A 16524-nucleotide genomic window follows, 5' to 3' on the forward strand; every position below is an offset into this window, starting at 1 on the left:
TCTTTACATTCGGGCTGATGTTAATTATTTATTTATCAGGTTGGGTATGTGATACACTGGGGCTTCCCAGGTGGCACTAGTGGTAAAGAACCCACCCGCCAGTGGAGGAGACATAAGAGACACGGGTTCGATCCCTGGGTTGGGAAGATCCCCTGGAGGAGGGCATGGCAACCCACTCCAGTATTCTTGCCTGGAGAACTCCATGGACAGAGGAGCCTGGCAAGCTATGGTCCATAAGAGTGCAAAGTGTCAGACACGACTGAAGCGACTTAGCATGCATGCATTCGTGTGAAAGATTACTTGGGTTCTAAGAGTTACAGCTCCCCAAAATATACTCAGAGACATGCTACCTCCTTCCCATCCCCCATGCTTTCTACCCCATTCCTACCACACCCTGTTGGTAAACCCGTCTCATTCGTTTCTGGTTTCTCTCTCCTGTATAGTCGGTTTTGCCATAACTCTTGTTTTGAAAAAGCAAGTTTGTCCCAGCATGAGTGCTATCTTAGAGAACAATCTGAGCTTAGCGTGAATTTTGTGTTTGTTTATGCACAATTTCGTGCATGAGAAGCTCTAGGTGAACGCAGGAACTGACCCAGCTGACCTGAACTGTGGAAAAACACAAAATGCACACACCTCAATCATGTCTGAGCCCCCTTGGTTCCCCTTTGTCTTAGCAGCCATGCCTATCACCATCCGGTACTGCACCTGCCTTCTGATTTCAGGCACCCCTGCATCTCCCCCTTCTCCTGACCCCCATGCCACAAGCACACTTTAGGGCCTTTTCTAGGGAAAGTAACATATTTATTGTATTATACATTTCTTAACCATTTTGCACGTGTAAACCTGTGCTACTTTTATTAGGTTCCTATCTTTGTATATGTGTGTGTGACAGAAATGTTTTGAGTGTTGTGCTCTGTTTTCTCCATAAACCTTTTGATTTTTATTGTGCAGTTCTGCATAATGTGAAGATTTATAAGGATGGCTATGTGGTGCTATAGCAGAATTGACTATTTCTTTTACACAAATAAGTGGATACCTTCATATTTTCTTATATATCCTTCTTTGTAACATGAAGGGTAGCATACTGTAGACACTCTTTTGGGCTTTGCCTTTGTCCCTTAAGCGTATGTCCTGGAAAGCACTCCTTATTAGCTCATAAAATATTTTTTTACAGCTGCATAGTACTTCATTATGTGGATGTCCTGTAGTGTATTCCATCACTACATGTACAGAACCACAGAAAAAGGGCTAATATCATTAATGAATAAATACCTCTTAAATATATCCATCTGTTTATAGGCACCTTGGTTGTTTCCAGTATCTCATAACTGTAAACAACACTGCAATGAATAATCTTTTTGTATTATTGGAGGTGAAGGTTTAGCAAGATTTCTAGGGCAGAAAGTGAGTGCATATGTGGTTGTGTTAGAGACTGCCAAATTCCCTTCCAGATAGGCTGTCCAAAAAGTTTGCATTTCCACCAGCAATATTTGTGAGCACCTGTTTTCTCCCCAATTACACCAATGGAATAGAGTATGTTGTCATATTGTTTAATTTTTCCTAATCTGATGCTGCTACTGCTGCTAAGTGACTTCAGTCATGTCCGACTCTGTGTGACCCCATAGACAGCAGCCCACCAAGCTCGCCCGTCCCTGGGATTCTCTAGGCAAGAACAATGGAGTGGGTTACCATTTCCTTCTCCAATGCATGAAAGTGAAAAGTGAAAGTGAAGTCGCTCATTCGTGTCCGACTCTTAGCGACCCTATGGACTGCAGCCTACCAGGCTCCTCCATCCATGGGATTTTCCAGGCAAGAGTACTGGAGTGGGGTGCCATTGCCTTCTCCATTTTCCTAATCTAATAGGTGATAAATGGTATCTGTATTGTTTGTATTTCTCTAATTATGAGTTTGAACAATTTTCCCTAAGTTTAACAAACGTTTTCATGTTTTCTTCTGGATTGTCTGTTCAAGGCTTTCCCCCCACATTTCTACCAGATTTTTGCTCCTTTCTTTGTCCCTCATTTTTAAGAGATATTTATCTATTAGTGATATCAGTCCTTTTTCCCTATGGTATACATCGCACATATATTCTCCCAGTTTTTGGTTATCGTTTGACTTTGTTTATGGTGTCTCAGCATGCAAAAAAGTTAATGTTCAAATTTATCAATATTCTCTTTTATTGCCTCTGTTGTCAGAGTTACAGAGCCATTTCCTAGACCAAGGGCAAAGAATAATTCACCCCTACTCTGTAATAGTACTTGTATGGTTGCATTTTTTATGTTTAGGTCTCTGATCCCTTTGGAGTTCAATCTTGCATAAGGTGTGAAGTATAACTCTAATTAAATGGTTCTCAACCAGGGGAGATGTAACAGTGTCTGGAGACATTTCAAGTTGTCAAAACTAGGGGAAGGTGTGCTCCTGACATCTAGTGTATAGAGGCCAAGGATGCTTCTAAACATCATACAGTGCATAGGCTAGCTTCCATAGCAAAAAATGATCTGACTCAAAATGTCAGTAGTGTCGAGATTGTGAAATTCTGATAAAAATTTTTTTCTTCAACAAGTGGCTACACAGTTGTTCCAGCATCATTAAAAAAAAAAAAAAAAACAACTCTCTATCTTTTTGCCTCAATGTTTAGCGATACTACCTCTATCAGATATTTTCATATATACTTGGGTCCATATCTGGAATTTGTATTCTGTTCTACTGGTATATTTGTGCCAGTATCACAGTGCTGTAATTCAGTGTATTTAGGCTTTAAAGATACTTTAATATCTGTTAGGGCTAGTCCCCCCTTATAGGTGTCTTTTTGTCAGGGTTTTACTGGCTATTCTTTTTTTTAATAGACTATTTTTAATTGAATGAGTCTTTAAATTCTATAGTGCTTTGCAATTTTCAGAAGTTTCACACACAATTTCATATAACCTCATAATAACCTATGTTACCCCTCCCCTCTTCGCTCTCCTTATGGTAACCACTGGTTTGATCTCTCTATCTCTGATTCTGCTTCTTTTTTTGTTTTATTTGCTAGTTTGTTGCTTTTAGTTTCTACATGTAGGTGATTATCATAAAGTATTTGTCTTTCTCTGTCTGATTTATTTAATTTAGCATGAGTGAGTGAGTGAAGTTGCTCAGTCATGTCTGACTTTTCGCGACTCCGTGGACTGTAGCCCACCAGGCTCCTCCATCCATGGGATTCTCCAGGCAAGAATACTGGAGTGGGTTGCCATTTCCTTCCAAATCCATCCATGTTGCTGCAAATGGCAGAATTTTATTTTTATGGCTGAGTACTATTCCATTATATACCCACACGCACCATATCTTCTTTATCTATTCATCTGTTGATGACAGGTTGGTTCCATCTCTTGGCAATTGTAAATAATGCTGCTATGAACACTGGGGTGTGTGTACATTTCTGAATTAGTGTTTTGGGGTTGTTTTTTCCAGATATATGCCCAGGAGTGGAATTGCTGGGTCATATGGTAGTTCTGGAGAAGGCAATGGCAACCCACTCCAGTACTCTTGCCTGGAGAATCCCATGGGTGGAGGGGCCTGGTGGGCTGCAGTCCATGGGGTCACTAAGAGTCAGACATGACTGAGCGACTTCACTTTCCCTTTTCACTTTCATGCATTGGAGAAGGAAATGGCAACCCACTCCAGTGTTCTTGGCAACCCACTCCAGTGTTCTTGCCTGGAGAATCCCAGGGATGGCAGGGCCTGGTGGGCTGCCATCTATGGGGTCACACAGAGTCGGACACAACTGAAGTGACTTAGCAGTAGCAGCAGCAGCATGGTAGTTCTACTTTTAGTTTTTAGAGAAACCACCATACCGTTTTCCACAGTGGCTGCACCAATTTACATTCCCACCAAGTATTCAAAGGTTCCTTTTTCTCCAGACCCTGCCTTGCATTTATTATTTATAATAAATAATATTTTTGATTATGGCATTCAGATGTGTGTGAGGTGATCCTCATTGTAGTTTTCATTTTCATTTCTCTAATAATTAGTGATGTTGAGCATCTTTTCATGTGCCTGTTGGCCATCTGCATTTCCTTTTGGAAAAATGTCTATTTAAGTCTTCTGCCCATTTGTTAATCTGGTTGTTTGGTTTTTTGATGTTGAATTGTATGAGCTGTTTATTTTTAACTGGAGGATAATTGCTTTACAATACTGTGTTGGTTTCTGCCATACTGTATGAGCCATTTACATTTCTTAGATATGATCCCTTCATTGGTCATATCATTTGCAAATATCTTCTCTCATTCAGTAGGTTATCTTTTCATTTTGTTGATGGTTTCCTTTGCTGTGTAAAAGCTTTTAAGTTTAATTAGGTCCCATTTGTTTATTTTTGCTTATGTTTCCTTTGCTTCAGGAGGTGGATCAAAAAATATATTGCTGTGATTTATGTCAAAAAGAATGTTCTGTCTATGTTTTACTCTAGGAGTTTTATAGTATATGGCCTTACATTTAGGTCTTGAATCCATTTTGAGTCTATTTTGTATATGGTGTTAGAGAATTCTTTTACATGTAGCTGTCTAGGTTTCTCAGCACCACTTATAAAGAGACTACCTTTTCTCCATTGTATATTCTTGCCTCCTTTGTTGTAGATTCACTGATTTTAAGTGTGTGAGTTTATTTCTGGGCTCTCTATTCTGTTTTGTTGATCTATGTGCCAGTACTTGGTGCCAGTACCATATTTTTTTTTTGATGACTATAGCCTTGTAGTATAGGCTGAAGACTGGGAGCATGATTCCTCCAGCTCTGTCTTTCTTTCTCAAGACTATTTCAACTATTCAGGGTCTTCTGTGTTTCCATACAAATTTAAAAATTATTTGTTCTCATTTTTTGAAAAAAATGCCACTGGTATTTTGATAGCTCAGTTGGTAAAGAATCCACCTGCCATGCAGGAGACCCCAGTTTGATTCCTGGGTCAAGAACATCTGCTGGAGAAGGGATAGGCTACCCACTCCAGTATTATTGGGCTTCCCTTGTGGCTTAGCTGGTAAAGAATCTGCCTGCAGTGTGGGAGGCCTGGGTTCTATCCCTGGGTTGGGAAGATCCCCTGGAGAAAGGAAAGGCTACCCACTCCAGTATTCTGGCCTGGAGAATTCCATGGACTGTATAGTCCATGGGGTCACAAAGAGCTGGACACTAGTGAGCGGCTTTCACTCTTTCCCTTCCTTGCACTGAATCTGTAGATTTCCTTGGGTAGTATGATCATTTTAACAATATTCTTCCAGTCTAAGAACATGGTATACTTTCTGTTTGTGTTGTCTTCAGTTAATTTTATTAATGTCTTACAGTTTTACAAGTACAGGTCTTTTACCTCCTTAGATGGGTTTATTACTAGTTTTTTTTTTTTTTTTTTTTTTTGATGCAATGGTAAGTGGGATTGTTTCCTTAATTTCTCTTTCTGATAGTTTATATTAGTGTATACAAGTGCAACATATTTCTGTATTTTAATTTTATACCAAATTCATTGAGCTCTAGTACCTTTCCAGTGGCATCTTTAGGATTTACTATGTATAGTATCATGTCATCTGCAAAAAGTGCGTTTTACTTCTTCCTTTCCAATTTGGATTCCTTTTGTTCCTTTTTCTCATCTGAGTGCTGTGGGTAGGACTTCAAAACTATGTTGAATAAAAGTGGCAAGAGTGGCCATCCTTGCCTTGTTCCTTAACTTAGAGGAAATGCTTTCAGTTTTTCACCATTGGGCATGATGTTAGTTGTGGGTTTATCATGTATGACCTTTATTTAGTGGAGTTATGTTACCAATATGCCCACTTTCTGGATTTTTTTTAAATCATAAATGGATGTTGAGCTTTATCAGAAGATTTTTCTGCATCTGTTGGGGTGCTCATATGGTTTTTATGCTTATATTTGTTAATGTAGCGTGTCACATTGATTGATTTGTGGATACTGAAAAATCCTTCCATCCCTGGGATAAATCTCACTTGATCAGGGTGTATGAGCCTTTTAATGTATTGTTGGATTTGTGTTGTTAACATTTTGTTGAGGATTTTTGCATCTATGTTTGTCAGTGATGTTGGTCTGTAATTTTCTTTTTTGTGATAACTCTGTCTGGTTTTGGTATCATGGTGACACTGGCCTCATAGAATGAGTTGAGAAGTGTTCCTTCTTCTGCAATTTTTTGGAATATTTTGAGAAGGATAGGTCTTAACTTTTCTCTAAATGTTTGGTGAATTCACCTGTGAAGTCATCTAGCCCTGGACTTTTTTATGGGGTGGGGGTGAGTTTTTGCAAAACTAATACAATTATGTAAAGTTTAAAAATAAAATAAAATTTAAAAAATAAATAAATAAAATAAAATTACTGGTTCAATTTCATTATTGGAAATTGGTCTGTTCATATTTTCTATTCCTTCCTGGTTCAGTCTTGGAGAGTGTACCTTTCTAAGGGTTTGTCCATGTGTCTTCTAGTTTGTCCATTTTATTGCCATATAGTTGTCTGTAGTAGTCTTTTGGTGGTTTAGTCGTTAAGTTGTGTCCGACTCCTGCAACCCTATGGACTGTAGCCCACCAGGCTCCTCTGTCCACGGGATTTTCCAGGCAAGAATACTGGAGTGGGTTGCCATTTCCTTCTCCAGGGGATCTTCCCAACCCAGGAATCAAACCTGGGTCTCCTGTATTGTAGGCAGATTCTTTACTGACTGAGCTACAAGGGAAGCCCTAGTAGTCTCTTATCCTTTTTATTTCTGTGGTGTCTATTTTATTTATTTATTTCAATTGGAGTATAACTGCTTTACAGTGTTGTGTTAGTTTCTGCTGTACAACAGTGTGAATGAGCTATATGTATGCATACATCTCCTCCCTCTTGAGCCTCCCTTCCACCCTCTAGGTCATCACAGAGCATCAAACTGAGCTCCCTGTGGTACACAGCAGCTTCCCACTACTCATCTATTTTACACATGGTGGTGTATATGCTGCCCTCTCAATTCATCTTATGTCCACAAATCCATTCTGTCTGTATTCCTGTCCTGCAGATAGTTCATCAGTACCATTTTTCTAGAGTCCATATATATGCGTTAACATACAATTTTTGTTTTACTCTTTTTGACTTACTCAGTTGGTATCACAGACTCTGGGTTCATCCACATCTCTACAAATGGCCCAGGTTTGTTCCTTTTTAGGGGTAATATTCCATTGTATATATGGACCATATCTCCATCCATTTATCTGTCAGTGAACACTTAGGTTGCTTCTATGTCCTGGCTATTGCAATTAGTGTTGCAGTGAACATTGGGGAACATGTGTCTTTTCGAATTATGGTTTTCTCAGGGTATATGCCCAGTAGTGGGAATTCTGGGTCATATGGTAGTTTTGTTTTTAGTTTTTTAAGGCACCTCCATACTGCTCTCCAGAGTGGTTGTATCAATTTATATTCCTACCAACAATGCAAGCGGGTTCCCTTTTCTCCACATACTCTCCAGCAATTGTTTGTACAATTTTTGATGATGGCCATTCTGACCAGTGTGAGGTGATACCTCATTGTAGCTTTGATTTGCATTTCTCTAATAAAAAGCCATGTTGAGCATCTTTTCATGCGTTTATTAGCCATCTGTACGTCTTCTTTGGAGAAATGGCTATTTAAGTCTTTCACCTGTTTTTTGATTGGGTTGTTTGTTGTTTTGATATTGAGCTGCACGAGCTGCTTATATATTTTGGAGATAATATTTTGGATAATATTTTGGAGACATATTTTGTCAGTTCTTTGTTTGCAAATATTTTCTGCCATTCTGAGGGTTGTTTTTTCATCTTATGTAGAGTTTCCTTTGCTGTGCAAAAGCTCTTAAGTTTAATTAGGTTCCATTTATTTATTTTTATTTTTGTTTTTATTTTCATTACTCTAGGAGGAGGGTCAAAAAGGATCTTGCTGCAATTTATGTCAAAGAGTGTTTTGCCTATGTTTTCCTCTTAGAGTTTTATAGTGTCTGGCCTTACATTTTGTTCTTTAATCCATTTTGAGTTTATTTTTGTGTATTATGTTAGGAAGTGTTCTAATTTCATTCTTTTACATGTAGCTGTCTAGTTTTCCCAGCACTACTTATAGAAGAGGCTTTCTTTTCTCCACTGTGTATTCTTGCCTCCTTTGTCAAAGGTAAGGTGACCATAGGTGCATGAGTTTATCTCTGAGCTTTCTGTCCTGTTTCATTGATGTATATTTCTGTTTTTTTGCCAGCACCATACTGTCTTGATGACTCTAGCTTTGTGGTACCATCTAAAGTCAGGGAGCTTGATTCCTCCAGCTCCATTTTCCTTTCTCAAGATTCCTTTGGTTCTTTGGGATCTTTTGTGTTTCCAAACAGATTGTAAAAATATTTTGTTATAGTTCTGTGAAAAATGCCATTGGTGATTTGAAAGGGATTGCATTGACTTTGTAGGTTGCTTTGGGTAGTATAGTCATTTCACAATATGGATTCTTTCAATCCTAGAACATGGTATATCTCTCCATCTGTTTGTATCATCTTTGATTTCTTTCATCAGTGTCTTATAGTTTTTCTGGATACAGGGCTTTTGTGTCCTTAGGTAGGTTTACTCCTAGGTATTTTATTCTTTTTGTTGCAATGGTGAATGAGATTGTTTCCTTAATTTCTCTTTCTGATTTTTCATTGTTAGTATATAGGAATAGAAGAGATTTTGGTGTTTTAATTCTGTATCCTGTGAGTTTACTAAATTCATTGATTAGTTTTAGTAGTTTTCTGGTGGCATTTTTAGGATTTTCAGTATCATGTCATCTGCAAACAGTGACAGCTTTACTTCTTTTCCAGTCTGGATTCCTTTTCTTTTTCTTCTCTGATTGCCATGACCAAGACTTCCAAAACTATGTTGAAAAATAGTGGCAAGACTGGGCACCCTGAATAAATTTCAAAAATCCTGCATTTGTATTCTCCTCCCCTCATGATTGCTTTATTTTTGTTGCAAGGCTTATGGAATCTAAATTCTGCAACCAGAGATTGAACTTGTGCCCCATGCATAGGAAGCATAGAGTTCTAACCACTGGATTGCCAGGGAATTCCCACAATTACTATTTTTAATATCATATTTTTATGTAGTTATTTTGTGTATTCCTTAACTGTTTATTGTGGATATAGATGATTTTACAATACTTTTGTCTTTAACCTCCCTACTAGTTTTTTGGGGATGATTTTCTACCGTTACTGTATATTTGCCTTTACTGGTGAGCTTTCTTGTTTTGTAATTTTCTTGTTTCTACTTGGGGCCTTTTCTCTTTTTGCCTAGAGAAGTTCCTTTAACATTTGTTGTAAATCTGGTTTGGTGGTGCTGAACTCTTTTTGCTTGCCTGTAAAGCATTTGATTTCTCTGTGAAATCTGAAGGAGAGCCTTGCTGGGTAGAGTTGTCTTGGTTGTAGGCTTTTCTGTTTCATCACTTTAAATATACTGTGCCATTCTGTTCTGGCCCGCAGATTTTATAATGAAAAATCAGCTGATAGCCTTATGGGAGTTCCCTTGAATGTTACTTGTTGCTTTTCCTTTGATGTTTCTCATATTCTCTCTTTATCCTTAATTTTTGTCATTTTAATTATAGTGTGTCTTGGTGTGTTCCTTTTTGGGTTCTTCTCTATGGGACTCTGTGCTTCCTAGACTTAGGTGACTGTTTTCTTTCCCAGGTTAGGCAAGTTTTCAGCCTTAGATTTTCGGATATGTTCTCAGCCTGTTTCTCTCTTTCTTCTCCTTCTAGGACCTGTATAATGGGATTTTTAGTATGCTTGATGTTGGCCCAGAGGTCTCTTAAACTGTCCTCTTTTCATTTTTTTTTTTTTTTCTGTTCACTGGTAATGATTTCTACCACTGTCTTCCAGCTCATCGATCCAGTCCTTGATATCATTTAGTCTACTATGGATTCCTCCTAAAGTATATTTTTTTCATTTCAGTTACTGTTCTTCATCTCTGTTTCATCAGTCTTTATATTTTCTAACTCTTTGTTAAAAACTTCTAACTTGTTTTGTGCATCCATTCTTCTCCCAAGTTCTTTCATCATCTTTACGATCATTACTCTGACCTCCTTCTAAGGTAGAATGTCTGTCTCCTCTTCACTTAGTTCTTCTGGGGTTTTATCTTATTCCTTCATCTGGAACATGTTCCTCTGCTACCTCATTTTTATCTAAGTTGCTGTTGGTATTTTTACATATGTAGCAGGTTAGTTATGTTTCTCAACCTTGGAGGAATGGCCCTCTGTAGGACAAGTCCCATGCGTCCCTGAAGCACATTCCCCTCTTGTCACCCAAGCTATATGCTCTAGGGATTCCCTCTAAGATGGCTGTGTGGGTCCTTCTTTTGTGGTGGGCTGATGATGTGGGTGGTCTGGTAGGCCCCTAGTCCAGCTGGTTGTCAGGCCCTGCCTTGTATGGATGCTACTGGCTGCTGGGACTTGTTTATGAATGTCTGACTACAGAACTCCAGGGGGCCCTGGGGCTAGTACCAGCTCACTGGTGGGTGGAGTCAGGGTACAGAAGACTCAGGGGCTATTGTCCTCTCTAGTGGTGGGTGAAGGCAGTTCTTGGGATTAGTGCTAGACTACTGGCAGGTGGAGCCTGGTCCTGGAGCCTGGCTGCAGGGCCCAGGGATCCAGAGCTTGTATCAGATCACTGATGGAGGCATAGTTGTAGTGGAGGCATAGTTCCTAACACAGTTGAGTATGAAGTTTGGGGTGTCCCAAAACTTGTATTGTCCTGCTAGTGGGCAGGGCATGTCCAAGGATTGGGTCTGATGTACTTTTGGCTGGCTGGGTCTACAAGCTGTGGGACTGTAGTTTTCTGGCATCTGGTGTCTGCCCACTGGTGGGTGGAGCTGGGTCTTGGCCCTCTGGTGGGCAAGGCCATGCCTAGAGGTGTGTCTAGAGGGGGCTATGAACTCATGATCATGTGAGCTCAGACAGTAAAGAATCCGCTTGCAATGTAGGAGACCTGGGTTCAATCCCTAGGTCGTGAAGATCCCCTGGAGAAGGGAATGGCAACCCACTCCAGCATTCTTGCCTGGAGAATCCCCATGGACAGAGGAGCCAGGCGGGTTACAGTCCATAGGGTCACAGAGTCAGACATGACTGAGTGACTAAGCACACATGAGCTCACGAAGTCTTTAGGCAGCCTATGTGCTGATGGGTGGGGCTGTGTCCCCATCCAGTTAGTTGTTTGACCTGAGATGCCCCAAAACAGGTGCCTACAGGCCACTGGGTAAGGCCACGGCTTGGTGCTACTGAGCTAATGGCACCTGCCAGCACTGACTTCCATGGGGTAGAATAAGTTCCTAAATATGGCTGCTGCCAGTGTCTATGTCCCCAGGATGAGCCACAGCTGCCCCGACCTCTCAGGGAGGCTCTTCAAGACCAGCAGATGCTTCTGGCCCTGGCTCCTATGAAATTACTGCTTTTGCCCTGGATCTTGGTGTGCATGAGGTTTTTGTGTGTGCGTCCTTTAAGAGTGGTTAAACCCTGCTGGCCTTCAAAGCCAAATGCTCTGGGGGCTTGTCTTCCCAGAGCATTGCAGGACCTCTGGGCTAGGGAGCCTGATGTGGGACTCAGATCTCCCCTGTGGGAAAAACTCTGCAATGTAAGTATTCTCCAGTTTGTGGGTCACTCACTTTGAGGACTTAATTATATCACAAATCCACTCCTACCCATCTTGTTGTGGTTCCTTTTTTTTTTTTTTTTTATGTCTCTAGTTGTTAAAGATCTTTTCTGGTAGGTTTTGGTCTTTTTCATAGATGGTTGTTCTGCGGATGGCTGTGGTTTTGGTGTGCTGTGAGAGGAGGTGAGCTCAGGGTTTTTCTACTCTGCTATCTTGGTCAGAATTTTCTCTCGCTGTTCTTGTATGTTTGCTTCTCCAGGAGGACTTCAGTATCAGTGGATCTAACTCCCTTTTTATAAAAGCTTATGAGTAATTTTGGGGGGAATTGTGTTAAATTTCTAAGTTAACTTAGAACTGACTTGTTTATAGTGCTGAATCATTCTGTACAAGAACAAGGGATGTCCTTCCATTTGAGAAAGGCTAGTTTTGTGTCTTTTAGGAATGCTTTCAAGCTTTTCCAATATAGGTTTTACACATTTGTGAAAAATTAATTTCTAAGTAATCTTTGTTATTGCTGTAAATGGAATTTTCTATAGCACTAGGTCATCTAATTGTCTCTCATTTGTATAAATGAAGGGTATTGATTTTTGTGTTTATGTCCTGCTACTGTACTGAATTCTTTTATTGTTTAAATTAGTTTTATCATTGATTCTCTCCAATCTTCCTGGTGCAGCACCACATCACCTGCAACTAGACCTAGGTTTACTTCTTCTTTACCAATTCTTATACCTGTAATTGATCTATTTTGTCTAACTGCATGGATTAATCCCTCTAATATAATGCCAGTTAGTACCAGATAGTGAGTATCCTTCCTTTGTTCCTGATTTTAGTAGAAATGTCTCTGATGTTTCCCTATTAAGTAAGATATTGGCTTTAGGACTAAGGCAGAGATATTTTATCCTGTTAATGAAGTATCACTCACTTCCTATTTTCTCAAGTTTTCATAATGAATAGGTCTTGTATTTTATTAAAGGCCTTTCCATCATCTATGGAAGTAATCATATGGATTTTTCCTCCTTAGATCTATTAACACAGTATATGATACTAATAGATTTCCTAATACTGAACCAACCTTCCATTCCTGGAATAAATCCCATTTAGTCATGGTATATTAATTTCTTAATATGATAGTGTATTCTGTTTGCTCAAAGTTAATTTACTTTTTAAATGTATTTTATTTATTTTAGCTTTGCACTGGGTCTTCATTGCTGCATGTGGGCTTTCTCTAGTTGTGGCAAGCAGGGGCTACTCTTTCTTGAGGTGCACAGGCTTATCACTGGGGTGGCTTCTCCTGTTGCAGAGCATGGGCCCTAGGGCACGCAGGCTTCAGTAGCTGTGGCACACGAGCTTATTAATTGTGGCACATAGGCTTGGCTGCTCCATGGCATGTGGAATCTACCCAGACTAGGGATCGAACCTGTGTCCCCTGCATTGTCAGGCAGATTCTTATCCACTGTATCACTAGGGAAGTCCTAATTTAGTAGTTTTGCATCAATAATCATGAATTGATATTGGTCTGAATTGATATTGGTCTGTCCTTCCTGGCTTTTACTCTCCCTCCTTCCCACCTTCCCTCCCATCTGTATCAGGTTTAAGTATCAAACCTTCAGCAAAAGTTCATAAAAGAAATGGTGAAGTTCTTCATTTTCAATGTGCTGAAACAACTTATAGAGCATTGGTATTATTTGGACTTTGAAGGTTTAGTTGAATTCCCCTGGGAAACCGTCTGGACCTGAGATCACCTCCTTTGCCATCCTTGCTAAAGGAGAATTTCCACGTGGACTTTAGTTAGGAGATATCCCTTGAATTTTTGGCTTACAGAGCTGGGATTTAAACCTAGTTAGACCCATGTCTTATCACTGTGTCACTGATAACCTCAGGGACTTGACTGCCTAATTGTAATAATGATGATGTCTAATACATATTAAGTGCTTATTATGCTTCAGGTACTGTTTACATGTATTAATACATTCAATCCTTATTTCAGACTTATGAGGTACTAGCTCTTATTCTCCCTGAGACACTGAAATGATTATCTTGTTCAGGGTCACATAGCTCGTAAATAGCAGAGCTGGTCTTCAATTCCAGGCAGCTGGCTTCACAGTCCATGTCTTTAATGACCAAGGTACAGTATAACAGTTTGTAGAACTGTGGATGATTATATACCAGAATCTCAGTATGAATGCTTTTTTAAAGGAAAAAATGATTTAACTAAAGTCTTGTAAATGAAAGAAGAGTTGCCATTTGTGATGATGTATGTCTAGCAATTTGGCTACAAATTTCCTATCCCTACACCAACAGCCTTTTCTCTTTTAGCAGTGTACGGCCTTTGTAAGCATAATGTACAGAACTGTGTTCTATTGTGAGTCAGCTCCAGGTCTGAGGGATTCAACTTGAATGGAAACTCTTCCAATGACCATGGTGATCCAAACTCAATCAAACAAATGAAACAGTTAAAGTTTTCCCAAATTACTTAGATATACTAAATAGTATCATTGAGATGGGTAAATTTTCTGCTTTATATAAGTATGACCTCTTATTAATGTCTATTGGGAAAATGAAGTACCCTCATTGCTATTCATTAGTCTAAGCTTTTTCCTATACTCTTACTTTGGAATTTAGACATTATTAAAAATTATGCAGATGAAGACAAAGGGTAATATTTTTATGTCATTTCTGTAAATGCTTAACATCTTCTCTCCCACCTCCCCCCGCCAAAAAAACCAACTTAATGAGCCACAAAACATGTTATAATGAATGGGAAAAATATTTTTAGCATTTTTATGCAGAAAATGCCTCATTAAAAGCAAATGCTTCAGCAAGCAGATTTGAGCTTAATAGGAACTTTTGTCAAGTAGGGGCTTTTATGACAAATCACTAGCATGTGTAACTGTTCTATATAAAGACCTGGAAAGCCCTCAGAGGCTCTTACCTTCCTTTCTGGTCCCTGAGCCGCATTGCAGCAGTGTGGCACTTAGCAGACATTTGATGAGCCTGAAGGACGTGAAGCCTACTATCTAGCCACAGGTAGGAAAAATGTCTGTCTACTGTTAAATATTACTCATTGTTTTATCTGGATATATCATGAGAGTCATTCAGATGAAATCTGTTCTCATCTGGGTGTCTGGCATCATGTGACCCAAATATTTTGATTCTAATTTGCATGTTATAAAACCCAGAAGGGTACAGGGTTTATAATCATACATACAACCTTAATTTCAAATAAAAACCTCAACCTCTCCCTACACTATTATAACTTCTTTAGACTTAGGCATGACACTGGCATGACAAGGGCGCAGGAGTCCACCCACTCAGGCAGGCTACGTGGGCTGATATGGTCACAGAAATAGCAGTCCCTCACCTCAGTGATGGCAGAAAGTGCTCACCTGTTCCTGCTTAGGCCTCAGAAGACACACCTGGGGTAATGGTGTTTCAGGTATTCTGAGCTGGTCTCAGCTTCATCATGTCTGATCCATACTTGGGGGCTTGAGCCGAGTTACAGCCACACCCACCCAGGCAAGGCTGACATCACCAGTGGTGGTGATATGACTCTAGTAGCTGGTTACTCAGAACACCCTTCTTTGTAGAATGGGGGAAGCATGAAATTATGACATGATTCATCTTTAAACACTAATTTTTCACATCACGTAAGTTCTTTCTCAGTTCACCCTGCCAAGACAGCCATGCTATCACCTGGCTAGTAACAATAGTAGTGCTTGCAGCAATTAACATTTACTGAGGTCTTGCTCTATGCCTGGCATTGTGCTAAGATCTTTGTATGCCTTATCTCATTTAACCCTCAAACTCTATAAGCTAGCTACTATTAATATCCCCATATTACAGATGAGGGAGCTTAGGACAAAGAAGGTAAATAACCAGCCCTAAATCTTTCAGATTTAGAACTGCAGAAGAATTAGGATTTGAAGGACTTTCCCCCCTGATTTTATTTTTATTAAATTATACTTTAGAATATCATGTTAGTTTCAGGTATACAACAAAACTATGCAATAAATCCTGTTTATCTTTTTTATATATAGCACTGTATGTGTCTTAATCCCATACTCCTAATTTCTCTTAGAGTCCTTAACTGTTACTGCTCTACAGCATTGTGCAGCCAATTAACTGAAAAAAAAAAATCTGTATCCCCACTCTATTCCAAAGAAAGAGGCATTCCTTTCAAAAACAAAAGGGGAAAAATTCAGTTGTCAAATGCCCATAACTAGCTCTTTCAGGCAGCCCAGTCTCCTTTGGTAGGAGAAGGGACACTGACTCCCAAGACCCACTCAGACTTCCCACTAAGCAGGCACAGGGTGGCCACTTGGCCACCAAGCTCACCGTTAAGAAGTGCCGGTCCTTGGCTTCGCGCCTCCTCTGGCTGTGAGCCGGGGGGTAGGCGGGCAGTGGAGGAGCTGCTACTGAGATGGGTGCAGCAGCTCTCTGCTCCCGACGATCGCTCCGGCTCCGGTGTTCTGGGGGCAGAAAAATCAATAATATAGAAACACACTTGGCATTTTCAATTTCTCTTTCTCCCTTGGGAGGATGAGCAAAAGGCTGGAAAAAAGTGAGTTTTTGCTAATCTAGCTCATTTGTATACCAAATAAGATTTTCAGAATGGTTCTGAACTAAACTTTTACTTCATAGTAATATGAAATTGGATGTCTACATTCAGTGGGTCCGTCTCAAGACGGATCACTCTGCGTTTGATATTTCTCAGTACAACTTGTTTCAAAACAACATGAGCAAGAAAAAAAAAATCTAGAATAGTGGTGCAAGATCTGCTGACCTGAGTCCTGGAGTGGACCACAGGCACAGACACGCCAGAGCCTCCCAGGGCGTGGGAAGGACAGATGCTCACAGATATCCAGTGGGTGATGGAGCCAGCTCACATTGGCTCAGGGGCACAGATAGTTAGGCGTTCA

At 39.9% G+C, this 16524-nt stretch overlaps 1 protein-coding gene across 1 annotated transcript in view; it reads right to left on the reverse strand.

The window, feature by feature from the left end:
- NHS (NHS actin remodeling regulator) overlaps window positions 1-16524 on the reverse strand; it is a 345093-nt gene that overhangs the window by 33691 nt on the left and 294878 nt on the right. The window contains exon 3 of the mRNA XM_061408043.1: window positions 15941-16074. Within this exon, the coding sequence (XP_061264027.1) occupies window positions 15941-16074 (134 nt within the window). The remainder of the gene's footprint in view (window positions 1-15940; window positions 16075-16524) is intronic.

The sequence above is a fragment of the Bos javanicus genome, chromosome X (assembly GCF_032452875.1).
Source record: "Bos javanicus breed banteng chromosome X, ARS-OSU_banteng_1.0, whole genome shotgun sequence".
NCBI classification, from domain to species: Eukaryota; Metazoa; Chordata; class Mammalia; order Artiodactyla; family Bovidae; genus Bos; species Bos javanicus.